General features: G+C 32.2%; 1 protein-coding gene across 1 annotated transcript; it reads left to right on the top strand.

Annotated features, from left to right (window-relative positions):
- The first annotated feature begins 1,797 nt into the window (after nucleotides 1-1,797).
- Nucleotides 1,798-18,860, top strand: LOC127734706 (uncharacterized). Its single transcript, XM_052244713.1, has 11 exons — nucleotides 1,798-1,945; nucleotides 3,979-4,099; nucleotides 4,718-4,823; nucleotides 7,624-7,676; nucleotides 8,590-9,138; nucleotides 9,477-9,590; nucleotides 10,393-10,755; nucleotides 10,953-11,054; nucleotides 14,725-14,780; nucleotides 16,154-16,169; nucleotides 18,600-18,860. Exons 2-11 carry the CDS (start codon nucleotides 3,986-3,988, stop codon nucleotides 18,858-18,860), a joined length of 1,734 nt encoding a protein of 577 aa, XP_052100673.1. The 5' UTR covers nucleotides 1,798-1,945; nucleotides 3,979-3,985.
- Nucleotide 18,861: the final 1 nt, after the last annotated feature.

Below are 18,861 nucleotides of genomic sequence, written 5' to 3'. Positions count from 1 at the left end.
ACTAAAACAATTAATCTTTTACATAAATTTTTTTATCATATTAAAATATCTCAAGTTATGTTGAGAAAACTGAAAACGAAATTTCCTTATTTTAAAAAAAAAGCTTATTGCTCTGTTGCATTACTAAGCTGGTCCTCGACTGACTACTACACTTTGTTCATAGACTATGAACAAAGTGTAGTAGTCAGTCGAGGAACGCTTAATTGCATTACAAGCTATATTATATTTTTCCGGATTTATACAATATGAATTATTATATTATCAAACACATTATTATTATATTATCAAATTATTATACGATGACATTATTATATTATCAAACACTAAACAGGGTCTGCAAACCCGACTTGATAACCTGCAAACTTATTGTATTGATTGGTGTCTAGATGTTAACTTGTCCAAAACAAAAGTTTTAATTTTTAACAAGCCTGGAAAATTTTTGAAGGAATCACTTTGTTTAGATAATGAGGCTATAGAATGTGTTAACAGATATAAATATTTAGGGATAGTCTTTACTTCCAGTGGTCTTTTTCAGCAGGGGAAAGAAGAGCTATTCAAAAAGTCCTTAAAGGCAAAATTTAAACTACAAAAATCCATGTCAGCTTGTAATCCAAGTATTGATACTGCAATCCATTTATATGATCACACAATAAAACCAATTTTATTATATTGTAGTGAAATCTGGGGTACCTTTAAGATTAACTCTGCTGCTTGCAAGAAAAAAAGTGATTATCTATTTGAATTAATTTACATAAATGATTATTTGGAAAAATCACATTTCAGGTATCTAAAATATATTCTTGGTGTAAATAAAAAAGCCTCAAATTTGGCAGTGTTATCAGAGGTTGCAAGATTTCCTCTTTATTTTTCTGTCATTATATCTATGGTAAAATATGTACACAGGCTTAACAAATTGGACGATGGGTTACTTTATGATGCTTATGTTTGTAATAAAATTTTAGATGCAGGAAACATTAATTGTTGGTATTCATCTATGAGATATGTCCTTCAATCACTTGATATACAAAATTTGAATACAAAGCTCAATAGATTAATTAAATTTGTAAAATGTAAACTTTGTAACAGTTTTAAAACATTTTGGGGGGTCAAAAGATCTGATACCTTATCACAAGGTAATAGTAAATTAGAAAATTATTTCAACCTCAAGACTGACTTCGTAAAGGAGGCTTATTTATCAATTAAAGATTTTAATATAAGAAGAGCTATATGTAAATTGAGAATAAGTGCACATGATCTTAAAATTGAGAAAGATAGGTATAGTAAAAAATACATAGAGAGAAGTCAGCGTCTATGTCATCACTGCCTATCACATGGATCAAATTCTATTGAAGATGAGACCCATTTCACAGTAAGTTGTCCTTTATATAACGAACAGAGAAAATTATTATGGGATAAAGTAAACAGTTTTTGTAATAATTTTAAAGAATTACCCAAGGATAAAAAATATTTCTGGCTGTTCACAAATGAGCATTTACCAACTCTTATGTGCCTAGGCAATTATATAATTAAGTGTTTAGAAATAAGATCCAGGTGGATACAAAATATATAAAATTATTATGCAATTATTGTTAATGTTATGTAAGACACATGATGTGTTAGGCTCTGATCCTGTCCAATATATGATAGTATTATATTAGGATATAGTTTTTCTTTTTTCCAATCATATTGTGCTTAATATTGTTGTAAATGATGCCCTTTATGGGTTCTTGATTAGATTAATAAAATTCTTATCTTATCTTCTTATACACCGTTCCTTACTCCGGTATTTAGTCTGTCCTTATCATCGCGCCATTTCCAACCATTTTTCTAACCACATTCACTACTTTTAAATGTTTAACAAGCTCAACCTGTTATCAGAAAAATAATAATTTTTACTTAACAGATGCTTTTTATTCGGTATCTTTTACTGAAATTTAACCACGAGGTAAGTTGAAAATATGTGTCACATTCAAAATTTGTCTCAATTTTTTCAAGTTGTGCAAAAGAAAAGTAAGACTGCAAGATGTCTGAGCAGGAAAAACACAAACATTTTCCATCTAAAGGCCCAACCTGTCACAATTTGAAATATAAACATTAGCACAATGAACTATTTCAGCTAAAATTAAGGGATCCATGCAGTTCAAATTTTTGTTGACTGAGCTATCGATACTGCCAGTATCCGTGCCATGGTCCTGTCAACGGATATATTTGTTCCGCCTAACAGAAGTTCCACTGGAAACTTTGTTATAAACAATGTCATGATATCTGTTCCTGTTGGAACAAATATTCTATACCATTTATTCCGTTAGGAACATTTACTGTAATATTTATTCCAGTGGAAATAATATTCCAGAATATTGTTTCCAATTGGAACTTATATTTTGAAGGAACTTCTATTCCGTGACAGGACCCAGCAATCTGGAGAGGTTTTCTGATTTGAACGTTCGCAGAATCCCTAATCAAGACCACAGCATACATTCGAAAAAAATTAAACATGATTCAACATCTTAAAACATAATCTCTTTTGGGAATCTGTCCAAACTGATTTTCTTATTTGACCCCACAGTAAATCCGTGACCGACATGTATTCATCAGGTTGGGGATTATCTCCAAAATAGGATGTTATTTTACTTTGCAAAACATTTTTTTGGTTTTAGTTGAAGGGAAAATATTGCAAATTGAACATGATTACATAACAGGTAATAACTTTTGGTTAGCAACTTTTCTGAATTCTGGATTGTTTATGAGGTTGATCCCTTGAAAGATACTGATTTACAGAGGGATCAATCTAGCAATTTATTCATTTTCTGGAATAGATGCTAACCAAAAATTGCTACTAGGGACCAAAACAAATGCATTTTTAGTAGTTTTTCTAATTCTAAAATTTAAATTTTTTGGCCTGAAAATTTATATCCCATCTGCGCTATAATAATGACCAATTAGTTGGTTGTCCCCAACCTGTGCATGTATTCATCTCTCAGAAATTCACACTAACAATAAGATCTGTAGAACTGAACAACATACGACCAGACCAACACCACTTCAAACTTATAAAGAGAAGGATATTTACAAGCACAGTCTTCACGCTGAGTGGCAGCCCAGGCTTGTAATATTGCTCTCGGGCCTGTAAAAATCATATCTACAAGCCAACAGAATCTAACTAAAAATTTTCAAAAATTGAGCTCCGGGCCTGTAGATTTAGCAGTTCATCGTGAAGACTGCAAGCATCTTCTTTATTTACAACTTCACTACCTTCACCAACACAATTGCTTTGTTCATGTTCCAGTTTCTGTTCACATGAATTCGCGTGTTCGCCAACTGTCATACTTTCTACAGTATTTCATGATATTTTGGACTTGTCTATATAAAAAAGAAGATGTGGTATGTTTGCTATCTGTTTTATTTGATATTATCATCATGACCAACAAAATGCGACATGTTTATAAATGTCCAGCTTTTGTAAAAAAAATCCATTCAATTTGCCATACTGCCAAGGTTATTCGTCTTGGACATGTATATCGAGGTCAATGAACCAGAACTTTGATTATAAAAGCAATCATTTAATTATTTAGTCAAAATAAGAAAAGCCTGAAATTTTACCTTTCAGTCAGAAAAAAACTATTGGAATATAAAGAAATAAAAAGCCTTCCAGATTCAAAAATATTAAGCTAGTGTCTATAAGAGAGGTTGTTGTTCTTCCATAATTGATTACACATTTGAAGTCATGTATAGCAGTCTGCACCGTTAGCTACTAGTCCGATGCACCAGACTAGTAAAATTTTATTCCGACTAGTAAGCATTTGCAAAACTTCTTTTAGACACATACAGATACAGTACATGAAATTTTGAAATATAAACATGGTAACCAAAAAGAAAGAAAAAAATAAACTGCTTTATGAGCTGAAGTGCAAGTTAAAGGTTGAGTCTCTAAATGTAGTAAAGTGTAAATAAGGAAAATATAAATTTTTATTTAATCAGGTGGAATATGAGTGCAAGTAAAAGTAGACGAAGTCAAAATGATGAAGTACAAGAAAGAAACATGGGACCACATGCTGGACGTTCCGGAGAAGAAAATATGCAGTCATCAGATAGTGATGAGGTATTGTCCATTGTTCAATCAAGATTTTGTTTGCACTTGTACAGATGTCCAGGTAGTGGGAGTTTTATTATCCCAAGCTTTTGTGAGTACAGAAATTGGCTAGTTGAAATTAGTGAAATCATTAATAGAAAATATGTACATCTGTACAAGATTTGAACTTGTGATGATGTAAAAAGTTAATTAAACAGGTATGCATTTGACTAGACAAAAATTTAAAAAAAATGCTGCATAAAGATAATTTCTGACATTAAATGTAAGGTCAGTTAAAACCATGAAATTAAACCCCCCAGAGTCAATATCTTAATTTTGAATAAAAAGAATTTGCATCCACCTGTGTAAGTTCTTTAGAAGTGTGTGATAGATCTGGTTTAACCTTAGGGGAAGGTATAGTTCACACTGCAAATCATCAGACATGTCAATAAACTATTTTGAATTATATTTTATTATTGAGTAATCCTTCAAAGTCTAAACAAAAAGAAGTGAATAAATTGCACCTCAACACAAAAGTATCGAAAATAATTACAACACATTTTAAATTATATAAAAACAGGATTCCTGAGACAGACACGTGATCACATGTGCAGGTTAAAATAGCTTCTTTTATTCTCCATTTTACAGATCAGTGTTATTGAGGAGAATCAAATAAATAGAAACAAAAAGGTGAAGAAAACAGCAAGAAAAGTTAAAAGTAACGAAGATGAGATACTAGAGAGAACATTGAGAGGTAAGCAGTGTAAACCACTTCAGAATTCTCTGGCAATTATTAAGCTTGCCTAATTACAAATGGCGTGTTCAACGTTTTTAATTTGATTTGAGATTTTTAGATAAACTAAGGCCAAAATAAATAAATTGTGTGTTTTCTGGTTTCCCGACCCTACCTCTGTCTCCAACACAGACCCTTAACATTTTATTGACGAAATAAAAAAAATAATAAAAAGTATTACCAGTCAAATATGCGAAATTTGATCTAGGGCTTTCCAAAGTAGATGGTAGATGGCGGAAATCCGCAGTTTACAGTGGCTACAAGTGCCGGCTACTTCTCTGACAAAAAAATAAATTATTCAAAAAGAAATAAAATCTTTTTAAAATATGTACAGACAAGCGTAGAGAGTTGTATTGTATTGGTCACTATAAACAAGGATGTAATACCTGTGTTTACCTTTAGCTAAATATAGTTCACGTGAACTCTGGTCACTGATTGGTCGTCTATTATAAGTGTAAATTATCATCTCTAATCAGAAAGCATCATATTTTTGCAAGGATATTAAAGAGAAGTTCCGATGGTCAACAACAATAAAGCGTTTAAATACCCTGTTCTGTTTTGGCTTCAAGAAAGCGAGGAGAGTCAGAGAAGATGACAGTAGTATGTTAAGTTAATCTGCTTCCAGTTTTATCTTTGTCATCCACATGATCCTGGTATAAAGTCTTTTGTTCCTAGGTTCTGTCCCATGATCATCCCATTCTCAGGGCCATAACCAAGCTTTCAATAAAAATTAAGTAGTAGGCTGAAAATATATTTGTTATATTATCAAAATCTTATTTAAAAACAAATGAATTATCAGCACAAGGGAAAGAAAATACTGAAGAATTGAAGGTTACACAATCCTGCACATAAAAAAGATGAATTTTTCTTTGATATTTTTTTTTTTTTTAATTTCATACATAAAAAAAGGTAATTTAAAGATGGAATTAGGTTCCAGGAGATTACAAGAATTCAGGATTTTGAGCGGCCCACAGACCCTCTGCCGTAAAGGCGCCAAGCTGCAGCGGTGGCCTGCAAACCGACCGCATGTCACAACCATCTACTTTTGGTTTCAGCCCACTACTTCAAATTGTAAGGATTATTATTGATCACATGGACACAAAATATAATGACATGGATTCTGCATAATTACGATTTGAATGATGAATCTTTTTGAAGAACGTCATAATGGACCTATAGACGAACAAAATATGAAGTTGACACATTTTGCTCAACTTCTTTGCACAGGTACAAGATGAGATTTTTTTAATATTAGCATATATAATATCAGAAAATGTGTTCAGTATATATACATATATTAACAAAATCTTGTCTTGGACCAAAAGTTAATCATTTCAGGTTGGACAGACTGTACATGTCGGTAACTTGACAAACAATTTGAGAGTAAAATGAGTTCAATTTACTGCTAAAATCAATCCAGCTTTTGTTGTAAAAAACGCTCTTAAGAATGTTGTACAGAATTGTGCTCAGGACGCAACATAAACGGCTGTTAATGCTTTTGAGCATTTTAGTTAATGATGGCAAGGTGGCAGACAATGTGTAACGAAAAAGAGAAAAAAAAACTTTCTACGGTAGCAAGACATGGTGTATGATTCATGTTCATTTATAAATGAATCTACCCCGGCACTATGTCAACTTTTATTCTTTTATATTTTCTCTGGCTGGTTTCATAATTTATACAAAATTTTTTTTAAAAATTGTCATATATATCTGCATATCATTTGACCAGCTGTATAAGACAAAGATTTCACATTCTCACTCTTCTCAAAACCTGGAATATTAATATTGTCGGAACCATCCACTCTTCAAGATCACATTAAAACACATCTGTACATGTATATTAAATAAAGAGGGTGCTAGGGCAGAGTATAACCCCTCGAAAAATCATAATCAACCGCTGCTTATAGAAGCATCGGTTCACAATGTTTCAAGGGGTACTTATCTGCTCCCATACGTATACCAAGTGTGTTATTTACATTGTTAGGTTCAACGAGGCCCAACGTAATAACATACCATGCCAGATTTTTCACTGCCATTTTTGGTTTAAGATAAATCATCGGCAAGAACATATTTCTATTACGACCACTGAAATGCATAAAATTTGGATTAGAGTTTTTCATATTTCTGTAACAGAACTAAAACAGAAAATTAAAAAGATGTAGATTTAAGTACTATTCTAAATATCAAAGAAGCAGGCACATCAAATGATGTGATTTGGAACCTTTTTCTGCTGTCATCAATAGAAAAAAATGTTTTCATAAAATAAAATGTTTTACTGTAAATTCAGAAATTATTGCGATGTTTTTATTATTGCGAAAAATGCGACAGGGCTATAATCGCAATAATTTAAACTCGCATTTTGAAATCTTTTATATGAATTAAACAGGATTTTTCTCAATATCGCAAAAATTAAAATCGCATTTTAGTCTAAAATGAAAAAATCGCAATAATAAATGCACGCAATAATTTCTGAATTTACAGTACCTACCTACCCTACCTAATTTTTTTGAGGTGAAATAGGAAACACACAATTTATTTATTTTGGCCTTAGCATGTGGTATTATTAAACTCTAAACATCAAACTGAAACAAACAGATAACTGTTTTCTGCTTTGTTTCAAAGATATATTTCTTGGTCGAATACATCATGTAGATATATCCTTAAAACCCTTGAATTTCTTGCATATCATATTTTATAATCCTTCGTATATGAAATATATGGAAATACAAATTGAAGATGTTTTTGTTTTTGATTCTTTCAGAGTCTGGAATAGATTTTACAGATATGACCAGGGAAGAAAAAGTTAATATTGCTGTAGGTATTGGTCTATTCTGAATGGTATTGTGAACTGTTATTTTTGATTATTTTCTCTTCTTTTTTTTAGCTCACCTGGTCTGTTTGTGCCATGTAAATATTGTGAGATCATTTTTTATGCATCAAAAAATGTTCTTTGAAACCACTTGGCAATTTACACTTAACCTTGCCACAATTATCCATCAGGTTCTAGTTTAAAATTTATATCGACCTATCTGCTAATATGACAGGTGTTAATATAAGTCCGTACATAGGGGTCCACTGGATAAATCATTAAATATTGTGATGTTATAAAACCTGACTGAATGGAATGATTTTAAGAAATACTTAGATGCCAATTACAGATATAGATATATGTTTTGTTAGAAACCTACTGAAGGTTTCAACTTGTTTATTAGTCCCCTACTGACGAAGTCGAGGGGACTTTAGGTTTGCTCTCTGTCCGTCCGCCATTCCGGCAAATCAGTTTTCCACTTTTTTTCTTCGTGCTTGAAGATATTGATTTGATGATTGGTATATAGTTTTATCATGACAAGTTACAGATTAATTTAGAATTTTGTTCCCGTCTAATGATTTTGTGCAGAGTTATGGTCCTTGGACTTAGAAAATTCACCCAAACAATCAGTTTTCCTCACTTTTTTTCATCATGCTTGAAGACATTGATTTGATAATTGGTATATAGTTTTATCATGACAAGTTACAGATCAAGTTTTAATTTTGTTCCAGTCTGATGATCTTGTGCAGAGTTATGGTCCTTGGACTTAGAAAATTCACTTAATCAATTTTCCACATTTTTTTAGTTCAAGTTAGCATTTTTTCCCAGTACAATGAATTTTCAACTGGTAGGGGACTATGTATTGCCAGGCAATACTCCCAGAATGCTGTTTGTTGACACTTTTTATTTACTTTCTAGCAAGTTATAATGATGTCTAAAGAGGAGGCTGAGATCCACAGTCAGTCATTTGGTGATGAATCAAGGAACTATTCAGATTCTGAAGAAGAAAAACAAAATACTGATGCATTCATGCAAGCAGTTCATCCAAAACAAAGTAGAGCGGTTGCTCAAGAGTCAGTTATCCCAGAGAGCCAAAATGATTATATATACAATCAGGAAACACAAGAAAACCAGTCAGATATATATAATCAAGGAACACAAGAAAATCAATCAAATAACAACACAAAATCTTATGATCCTTACATGGACCAGTCAACAGTTGATATTCAACCAACTTTAGATGCAGCCACTGGAAGGTTTAATATTTCAGAGCATGCATCACCAGTGAACAGTCAGTTAGATCCAGTCTCTGAGGTGGTTTTGCACTTAAGCCAACAAACTTCATCAGCATTTGAGGAAGCCGTACATCCACCATCTCCTATCGATGTAGATATGATGGAGGAAAATCCAGTACCAAAAGAGATTGAGAAACAGAAAAATACCTTAAGTGTTAAACCGATACAGCAGGTATGATAATATTTTTTCATATTCTGTTAAATGTAATGTCAACCCATGCTTGCCCAAACTCAATACTTCTGTTAAAAAATTAATTTTTTTCTGAATTGTTAATTTTTTGTTGGTGTGAGACAAGCTTTGATAGGCTTAGTTAATAAATCAATTCTTCTTTGATAGAAATCTTTGCTTTTTGTACACTACCTGTATTTATTTTATTATGTCTGGCATTAAATGCAGTATATGATTAATAGTAAAAATCCAAAACATGAAATTATGAGGCCAAACACATACTTTGTAAAACTTATTCCTTTCATTGTATTAATCAAAACAACTTTATCATTGCCTTTCAGAAACAGCTTAAAAAGCAACATATGCCCAGAAAGATTGACAAAAACCAGCCTAGAATAGATAATTTCTCCCATGTTGTTATTACTGATGAGAAGCAGGATATAATTGATAATCAGGTTTGTTTTATAAAAGGTTTTGTTAATTCAATTCAGGGAAAAGACAAACATTGTTCATCTAGTTGCTCAATCTGCCACAACATTAATGATTAACATTAAACTTGGTATTTTCAGATAAATTTTTGGGGCCCAGATAATCTTTTTTCTTGATTATATTTGATACTTTAAATTGACTTCATTTACAATAAGAAACATAATACGTAATCAATTAAAAACTTTTGGATCTTTTTAAGATAGAAAAATAATACCAAAAAAAGGTGATTTTACAGTGATACTTAATGATCTAGCCTCTAGGTATTGTCAAAACTTTGTATATGTTAAATTGTTTACTTGAAATTGTTTTTGATTGTATGCATTCACACACAAAAAAACAAACAGTTAAAGAGCTCTCATATATATCAAACCTGAATGAAGTACTGTTCAATTTGAAAATAAGACAAACGAACAAATCTGGTTTTCTCCAAGTTTGAATCAGATTGATTTCGGGCATGCATGGTAGAACTTTTGCAATTTCCAGTGTTATGACTTTTTTTCACTTAAATTTTGTCAATTTTGGTCTCAGAATTGACTTTATATAAGTCACCAGAAATAGAATTCAGTGTCTTATCTAACAACACAAAAAGATATTTCTTTAATTATTTTTTTTTTGCCGGCAAAAAATGTTTAAGGGTCAGGGTTGGTTGAGAATGGGGAGACATGATATATTTTTTACTTAACCAAGGACAATTGAGATTATATGAAATGATTGTGATGATGATGGTGTGGAGACTAAACTGTAGAAATTTAACACTTCCATTATTAGGAAATCCAAGCTGTGATCAGTGAAGATGACTCCTCACAAGAAAGAAAGAAAACCAGAGTTTTTAAAAAGACTCCATCAGCCATTAGAGATGATATAAGTGACACTGAATCTCTATCTCTGAAGGAAGTAGTTGATGCCAAGAAGAAGTTTACACTAGCACACCCGAAGGAAGAAGTAGATGCCAGAAGGAATTTTACTCGAGCACAGCTGAAGGAGCTGATAAGTGAAGATGAGGATTCTCCAGTCAAAAGAGTTGTCACACAAGTTGAAGATTCACCAGTTAAACGAGTTGTCAAATCTGCAAAGAAAGCATTTGAATGGAATGATTCTGATGAAGAAACACAAGATCTTTTTACCATAAAGGTATTCAGTAGAAAGCTTTTAGCTCATCTTGTTAATAGGATAAGAGTATTTGTATCACTTGATGTCTATGTTTTAAAGTGTCTGTCATTGTTGAATACTTTTTATAATTTCTCCTTTAAAACCATTAAACAAAACGGATCAAAAATTGACCTGTTATGTGATATAGTCTTCATTTAAAATATGAGTTGTCTATTCAGCAGGAGGATGTTGGAAGTGGAGAGGACAAACAAAACATATCACCTAGAGCAAATGCAAGCAATACTGTTAATGATGATCTTGTAGCTGATTTAATAGTCAAGGTATGTGAATACTTTCATAAAGTGACGCTTAGTAGGGGATCTTATTGTATTTAGAAATTATTACAATTTATCAAATCCACTTTTGAATGATGATAAGTAGATTTGTTACCAGGCATGGGGCGAATTACATTGCAATGTAATGCATTATATTACAATTACTTTAACAAAACCATGCATTAAATTACAATTACATTCATTTATCAAAGTAATGCATTACATTACAATTACTTTTGCAAAGTAATGCATTGAATTACACATTACATTTGTAAATTTTATTATTAGGTGAATAGAAAAATCAAACATTTTGAAAAACAACACAAAGTCACAAAAGATTCTAGCATATGCAGTAACTGTTCCATGCATTGAATTTAAGGATACATGTAAACAGACTATTTAATTCGGCTATTACATTTTTAATTATTTAAACTTAATGTTGACTTTACTTTTATAAATATATTTTTTGTTTTTTTTTAATTTCAATCAAAATATTTAATTACTTAGAATTTCTTTCCTAATTATATAATAAACATAGAGCTTAATTAATGAACAATTGTCCAAATAATGAAAATATTGATTGTAAAACAAACTTATTAGTGTTTTATAACAAACTTCAATGATCTTTTATTTAATCAAGACAAGGTATTCTTTGATCTTAATGACAACAATATAGTAATGCTTTTCAAATATCAATCTTTTTATGCAGGAAAATGTATGAAATAAAATGAAATAAAGAATATATTCAAATAATTAATATATTCTTAGTTAATCAAGAAATCTTAAATTCTGCTTTAGTTAAATCTCCAACAGTATTTTAAAGATGTAGTATGTGAAAAAAGTAATGCCATGTAATGCATGAAATTACACAACTTTTTGCTAAAGTAATGCATTATATTACAATTACATGTAATGCAAAAATTGCTGCATTACACATTACATGCAATTACTTGGAAAAATGTAATGCATTACCATGCATTACAATTACAAATTTGCATTACCCCATGCCTGTTTGTTACTTTATATTATGATATAGTACCCAATGTTGGCAAAATGAGCTAGATATTTAATGCTATACAGAGGGAGACTCTTATCTGTCATGGTTTTGTAGTAAATGACGATTTTGCAAAGCTAACAAACCGGATTGTTATGCCATCCATTTGAACTATTCCCACCATTCGTACATTATTTCCTGCTAATTTGTCTAAAAGAAATTCAAAGTTGTCAACTATTTTTAAATGAAACATGTTCCATGGAAATATCATTTGTATGGGAAATTGCATTGTTCACACTCTTTCCCGTTCATTTCTTGACAATTTTTTATGAAATAGATAAAGGTTTATCTCAGGGCTATTCCGTAAAAAACATACATGGGACCCAGGGAAGGCACTTTGAAATCTCTACCAGGGAAAAAATTTGACAGTCGCCCATGGCGACCAGAATGGGCGACCAGAAATTGACCTGGGCAATCTTTTTATTCATTTGTGGTAGCCCAGGTGGCGAATTGAAAACAAAGTACTCGACAGACGGAAATCCGCTGTTAACCGTGGCTCCACGTGCCGGCTACTTCACTGACAAAAATGTAAATTCAAAAAGAAAGAAAAAATCTTTTTAAAATGTATACAGGCAAGTGTCGATAGTCGTATTGTCGCAAAGTCACGGTCGTGATAAACAAGGATGTAAAATCAGTGTTTACCTTTGACTAAATATAGTTCACGTTAATTCAGGTCACTGATTGGTCGTCTATTTAAAGTACGGAAAGTATTGTATGTTTGCAAGGATAACAAGAGAGACGTTCCAATGGTCATTTACAATATGAAGCGATCAAATACCCTGTTCGGTTTTGGCTTCAAGAAAGCGAAGAAATTCAGAGAAGATGACAATAGCATGTTATGAAATAATATCAGTCAAATAAAAGAACGTATAATATATAATGTTGTTAAGAATCTGGAAAACAGTACCTTTTGTAGTTCCCTTTTCAAAGCCCACGTGGTGTCCAGAGAATGAAGGTCAAAAACGAAAGTAGAATATTGTCGACCACAAATAAATAACATTAGTTCAAAATGATTTTAGTTTCCTACTTACTGAACAGTTTACAAAAAAGAGAAAATCAGAGGAGATATCAATTTTATGACAATGCTTTTGAAATACGTGTACAAGTCTTTTGAGAAAAAAGGTGGGTCATTTGTTTACAAATGTACGTAGTTACGCAAAATAAATCAATCAAGATATTTAATAAATTAGATTATTAAAGAAATAGATTTAAATATTTCATCGATCATCTACATGTATTTAAGGACAGGGAATTCTTTAGTTGTCTTAAAAAGATATTAAAAAAAAAACTGGTACACATGGGTATGAAGATTCCCATTTTGTAAATGATTTTTTTTTTATTAAATTTGATTGAAGTCAACAACAAAAATAAGACAAAATTTACATTTTCCCAAGCATCTAAATCACCTCCAGGTAAGCTCAGAATGCAGGGTTTTGAGTCTAAAATTTCAAAATTATCATGGGGGGGCATGCCCCCAAACCCCCCTAGCCAGTTGAGCCCGCTTCGCGGGCTTTACCAGTGATACAGTGAAATAAAGTGGGCTACTAACTTTTTGTCTGGGCTAACTGATTTTCAAATCTAGTAGCCCAGCTGGCTACTGGCCTTACAAAGTTAAGTTTCACCCATTTCTACTATGGGTGGGTGTCAAGTAAAGTGGAAATATATAATCTAAATTCCAAATATGCCTATATAGGTGGCCCATCTTCGCTAGCCAAGGATTACGATCCAGTCCCCTCTTCTCCATCCTTGGTTGATTAAGATCGAATTAAGGATCCATGAGATAAAGGTTTTCATTGGTCGCAGTTGTAACTGGCTGCATCCAATCAAAAAGTGCCTTTGAGATGATCACTTGTAAATGTAGAAAACGTAAATAAACAATTGCCATGTGCTGATTGTGCAACAAATCTTTACTCCCAAAATATAGGATGATACTTTGTGACAATTTTAGAGCAACTAATTGAGGTTCCTGTGTATGTTTTTTACGCAAATCTTGGAATGTCAACATACATTTTCGGATCCTGATTCACGAAAATTTGTAAACACTAGACACAACCATTTTTACTCTACCATAGAAGAGAGTTCAAGTGCTGCCGTTGGTCAAGAATGATGTAGTCGGAATCGGCGGGACTTTTGTCTGCCGGTAGAGGGCACAGCATTGTAATCACAAATGTTGGCTTAATCTGCCAAGGGTGGAGAGGAGGTGACTGGATCGTACCCCTTGGCTAGCGAAAATGGTGGTTACCCCATTATTAAAGTGCTTTCCCTGGGTACCATGTATGTTTTTATGGTACAGCCCTCAGCTATTTCTCAGATGAGAGCCATAATCAATGCTGATCAACTTTTTTATAGGATTTATGCTCCTTCTTAATATAAATTATATATGGATAATTGCAATAGTTGTCGCACCTATATTTCTTGTTAGATAGTTTGAAGGACCAAAATTTTTTTTTTTGAGTTACTTCCCTTTAACATAAAAATATTTGTCATAGCTGAAGACATTAGAAACTGTTCTTTTCATTAGCTTTAATTTTATGAGTTTTATTGCTATCATCTGAATTATATTAATTTATAGTCAGTAACATGGTATCAGTTCCATATATAATAAATGCTTGTTCTTTATAGGATGAACCTGTTACAGAAGAGTTTTATAAGTTTCCTTCTCTGAAAAGACATTACAGGTATAATTTAGTTAATCATAAATAGTGCAAATTACAATAGTTCTTATCTATTAAAATTAACAACCAGTTGAATCGGTTAAACATAATCATTGTGTGGCATACAAAAATTGCATGTAAGATCTTTGAATGGACATGGAGAAGCCATTTTCAGTGTAGTAATTTTGTGAAATTTTATGAGTTGATGAATAAAAATAAATTCCTTTATGGAGAATTTTAGGTGAATAACCAGGATTGGGAAAATTATATGTTATCTATGTTCATGACGGGGCTCCCAAAATGGTTGGTCGGTCACATTTGCGGGACAAATGTAAATTTATCAGACATTGTCCGTCTGGGCCAAGCATGAGTTGAATATCCTACGTGGGTTTGCCATTTCAACATTTGTGTAATTCAGAAAAATCAAACCATTTTGACTTGACCTTGTGCCGTAAACAGCCACACTTTTGCGGTCATATTAGTGACAGTACTCTTATAAACAAGCCCTTCTATAATCCTGTCTCATTACAATCAAGGTTAAGGAGTGTCGTAACAGGTGAGATTTACCTGTGATCACCTGTGTCAGGTAAACTATTTGTACCGGACATCAATAGATCTTTTTGGAAGTTTTTTTTTTTTTATTAGAATTAAAAACATTCCTGGTTTAAATCTAACCAATTTTAGCAAAACTGATTTAGACTATCAGAAAATCGTATTTAAAACAAAAAGATCATTTATTTACTAAGGTGTTTAAAAAGTATAACAGACGGAACCACGTCGATTGAAATATTACAAGTGTGCACAAGTATGATATTTATTATTTAATAATGCGTCTGAATTCATCCAAAACGATAAAAATGTCATTTATACCATTATTTTACGTTCATCTCAAGTATTTTCCCAAAGAAATAACGTGGAAAGAACTGTTTAAACTCGATAATGCTTGATAAAAATACACGGATTTTGCAAAACTGTCTCCGTTCCCATTCTATCGTTGTCAAGTAAATATCAGGTATTGGAAAATGTGTTTATCAAATAACTAAGCTGGTCTTTGACTGACTTATACACTTTGTTAAGTCTGCGGATATATGCCAATTAGAACCATACAATATCAATTTGATTATGTCAAACATGGAATTTATGTATAAACTGAAAAAGTATGAATTCTATGAAGTTTATAGTCCTATGGCGATCATCTACATTGGTTCAATTGATTACTTGCATAAATACCAATGCAGTGACTTAAGAAACTTTATCCACTAATGTATTATGTAAATATTTTCTGTGAAAAAAATTTTGTGACATTTTTTTACCTGCATATTTATACTATTTAATTTGATAAACATCTATATTTCAACTGTGTATTAATTCTTTTTCATAAAATGGTAAAAAAACAGAAATGTCAAGAAAAGAGTAAGTATGTTTCAGATTTTCTATGATGTATCACCTAAAACTATGATAGCTTTCAGAAGAATATCCAGTTTTAGATAGCATATCATATTCAGTAGGCATGGTAGTAGATATGAAAACATAATAATAATTATTTTCTTTGCATCAGTTTATTTGTACTGAGTAAGTAACTATTTTTATATGACCGCAAACAAATTTTGCGGTCGTATATTGGTATGACGTTGGCGGCGGCGTCGTCGTCCTAAGACACATTGGTTTTCGCACTCTTACTTTAGTTTAAGTGAATGGATCTCTATGAAATTTTACCATAAGGTTCAATACCACAAAAGTAAGGTTGGGATTGATTTTGGGGGTTATGGAACCAACAGTTAAGGAATTGGGGGCCAAAAAGGGGCCAAAAATAATCATTTTTGTAACTTCCAGACATAACTTGTGTGTTAGTGTATGGATCTCTCTGACATTGTACCACAAGGTTCCATATCACAAAGGGAATGCTGGGATTGATTTTGGGGGTAATTGCCTCAAATTTTAGGAATTAGGGGCCAAAAAAGGGGCAAGAACAAGCGTTTTTCTAGTTTCATGACAATAACTTGTGTGTAAGTGTATGGATCTTTCTGAAATTGTACTACAAGGTTCCATATCACAAAGGGAAAGCTGGAATTGAGTTAGGGGGTAATTGCCCAAAACGTTTAGGAATAAGGGGCCAAAAATAAGCATTTTTCTAGTTTCCAGACAATAACTTGTGTTCAAGTGTATGGATCTCTCTGAAATTGTACTTCAAGGTACCATACCACAAAGGGAAGGCTGGGATTGAGTTTGGGGGTGATGAATCATAAGGGGGTTCAAAAGATTTTCCATTTTAAATTGGTTATTTCTGATTTATATATAAAAGCAAATAATAATGATATGGTTTGAAAAGGTAAATTAAAAAATTTTAAGTTCTTAGACCACATTCATTCTGTGTCAGAAACCTATGCTGTGTCAAATATTTAATCACAATCCAAATTCAGTGCTGTATCAAGCTTGAATGTTGTGTCCATACTTGCCCCAACTGTTCAGGGTTCGACCTCTGTGGTCGTATCAAGCTGCGCCCAGCGGAGCATTTTATTAAGAAATACATATTGGATATTTTAAAGTTTCTGTAGGATGGATGGATGGCTGTTTAACATCCAGAGGCAAACTAGATACATATTCAGGACGAGAACATGATAATGTGATATGAATATGAATAGATATAAGAAGATGTGGTATGAGTGCCAATAAGACAACTCTCCATCCAAGTCAAAATTTATAAAAGTAAACCATTATAGGTCAAAGTATGGTCTTCAACACGGAGCCTTGGCTCACACTGAACAGCAAGCTATAAAGGGCCCCAAAAATTACTAGTGTAAAACCATTCAAAAGGGAAAAACAACAGTCTAATCTATATAAAACACTCATGAACCACATCAACAAACGACAACTACTGAACATCAGATTCCTGACTTAGGACAGGTGCAAACAAATGCAGAGGGTTTAAACGTTTTACAGCTCTTTTATAAAAGCATGCAAAGCAAACCTTTGATCAACTTACTTGCTATGTTTGCTTGGATGTTTGCAAACAATAGGTAGGCAGAGTTTCAGTCTGTTTTATATATACTGGGATTTGATTGGACAATAAAAATTGACATGCAAGAAGTTAATGTTTATTGTCCAATCAAATTCCATTATATAGTAAACAGACTGAAACAGACTACCTACCTTTTGTTTACAAATATCCAAACAAACATAGCAAGCAAGTTGATCAAAGGTTTGCTTTGCATGCTTTTATAGAAGAGCTGTAATGGTACCAAACCTTCACCCTTTTTCTGAAACAATAGTGTAACATCACAACATAGAAAGACACACTATAAAATATCAACTGAAATAGCTTAACTCAATCAAAGGACATATTAACACCAGTGAACATACACTGAACAAATAAATTTGACCTATGATACAATGTTAATATAAAAGTAAATAAACTAAGGGAAGAATAATAAAAGTACCATGTTATACCGCTATGAAATGTTAAACAATTTAAGAAAAACAATATGCTCGAACAAAAATATCAGCCATTTGCAATTACTTTAAACACAGGTAAATGAAAATAATTTTGTTGTTAGGTATACGTGTACAGTTCAAATAGAGAAAGGAAATATTTTTACAAAATAAATAATTTAGCCTGCTTTATACTAGACTGACAAATTGACCTGGATTTTTAACGTGCTAGTTCACAAGAATGTCAATATTTACATATATATGTTTATAAACTAGTAATCATTTGGAAAGCTGGCATGTTTGTCAAGCAACAGAAAAAGTAAGGTGATGCTTTTGGCTAGCTCTCAAATATGTACAACATTTTTTCATAATAGTAAATAAAGGTCTTTTTTTTACTGTTTTTTTTTTTTTCAGGAAGAGTCAACACCAACCTTATTTGCACCTTTAGACAGTAATCCTAAAGACTACACTAAAGCAATTCTGCAGTTATTTACACTTTACCATAACAGACTTGCTCGATTACAAAAAATATCAAAAAATTGCGTAAAATGGTCAAAAGAACCGGTCAGAGTTGGATTTCATCTAGACAATACTATTGACGCCAGAAAGCGAGGGTTGAATTATGACTTCCTCGATGATCAGATGCTTCAACATCTGTCATACCAATTGTTGTAGA

This window comes from Mytilus californianus, unplaced genomic scaffold, assembly GCF_021869535.1.
Source record: "Mytilus californianus isolate M0D057914Y unplaced genomic scaffold, xbMytCali1.0.p SCAF_3, whole genome shotgun sequence".
In the NCBI taxonomy this organism is placed as follows: Eukaryota; Metazoa; Mollusca; class Bivalvia; order Mytilida; family Mytilidae; genus Mytilus; species Mytilus californianus.
The sequence above is the reverse complement of the archived record's forward strand: the minus strand, read 5'-3'. Positions and strand labels throughout refer to the sequence as shown.

Bases quoted from the DNA above. Each gene is read 5' to 3' on its own strand.
- LOC127734706 (XM_052244713.1), top strand. From the start codon at position 3,986: ATGAGTGCAAGTAAAAGTAGACGAAGTCAAAATGATGAAGTACAAGAA. The intron at 4,824-7,623 runs GTAAGCAGTGTA...TGATTCTTTCAG, and splicing joins ACTAGAGAGAACATTGAGAG to AGTCTGGAATAGATTTTACA. The intron at 7,677-8,589 runs GTAGGTATTGGT...TTTACTTTCTAG, and splicing joins AAGAAAAAGTTAATATTGCT to CAAGTTATAATGATGTCTAA.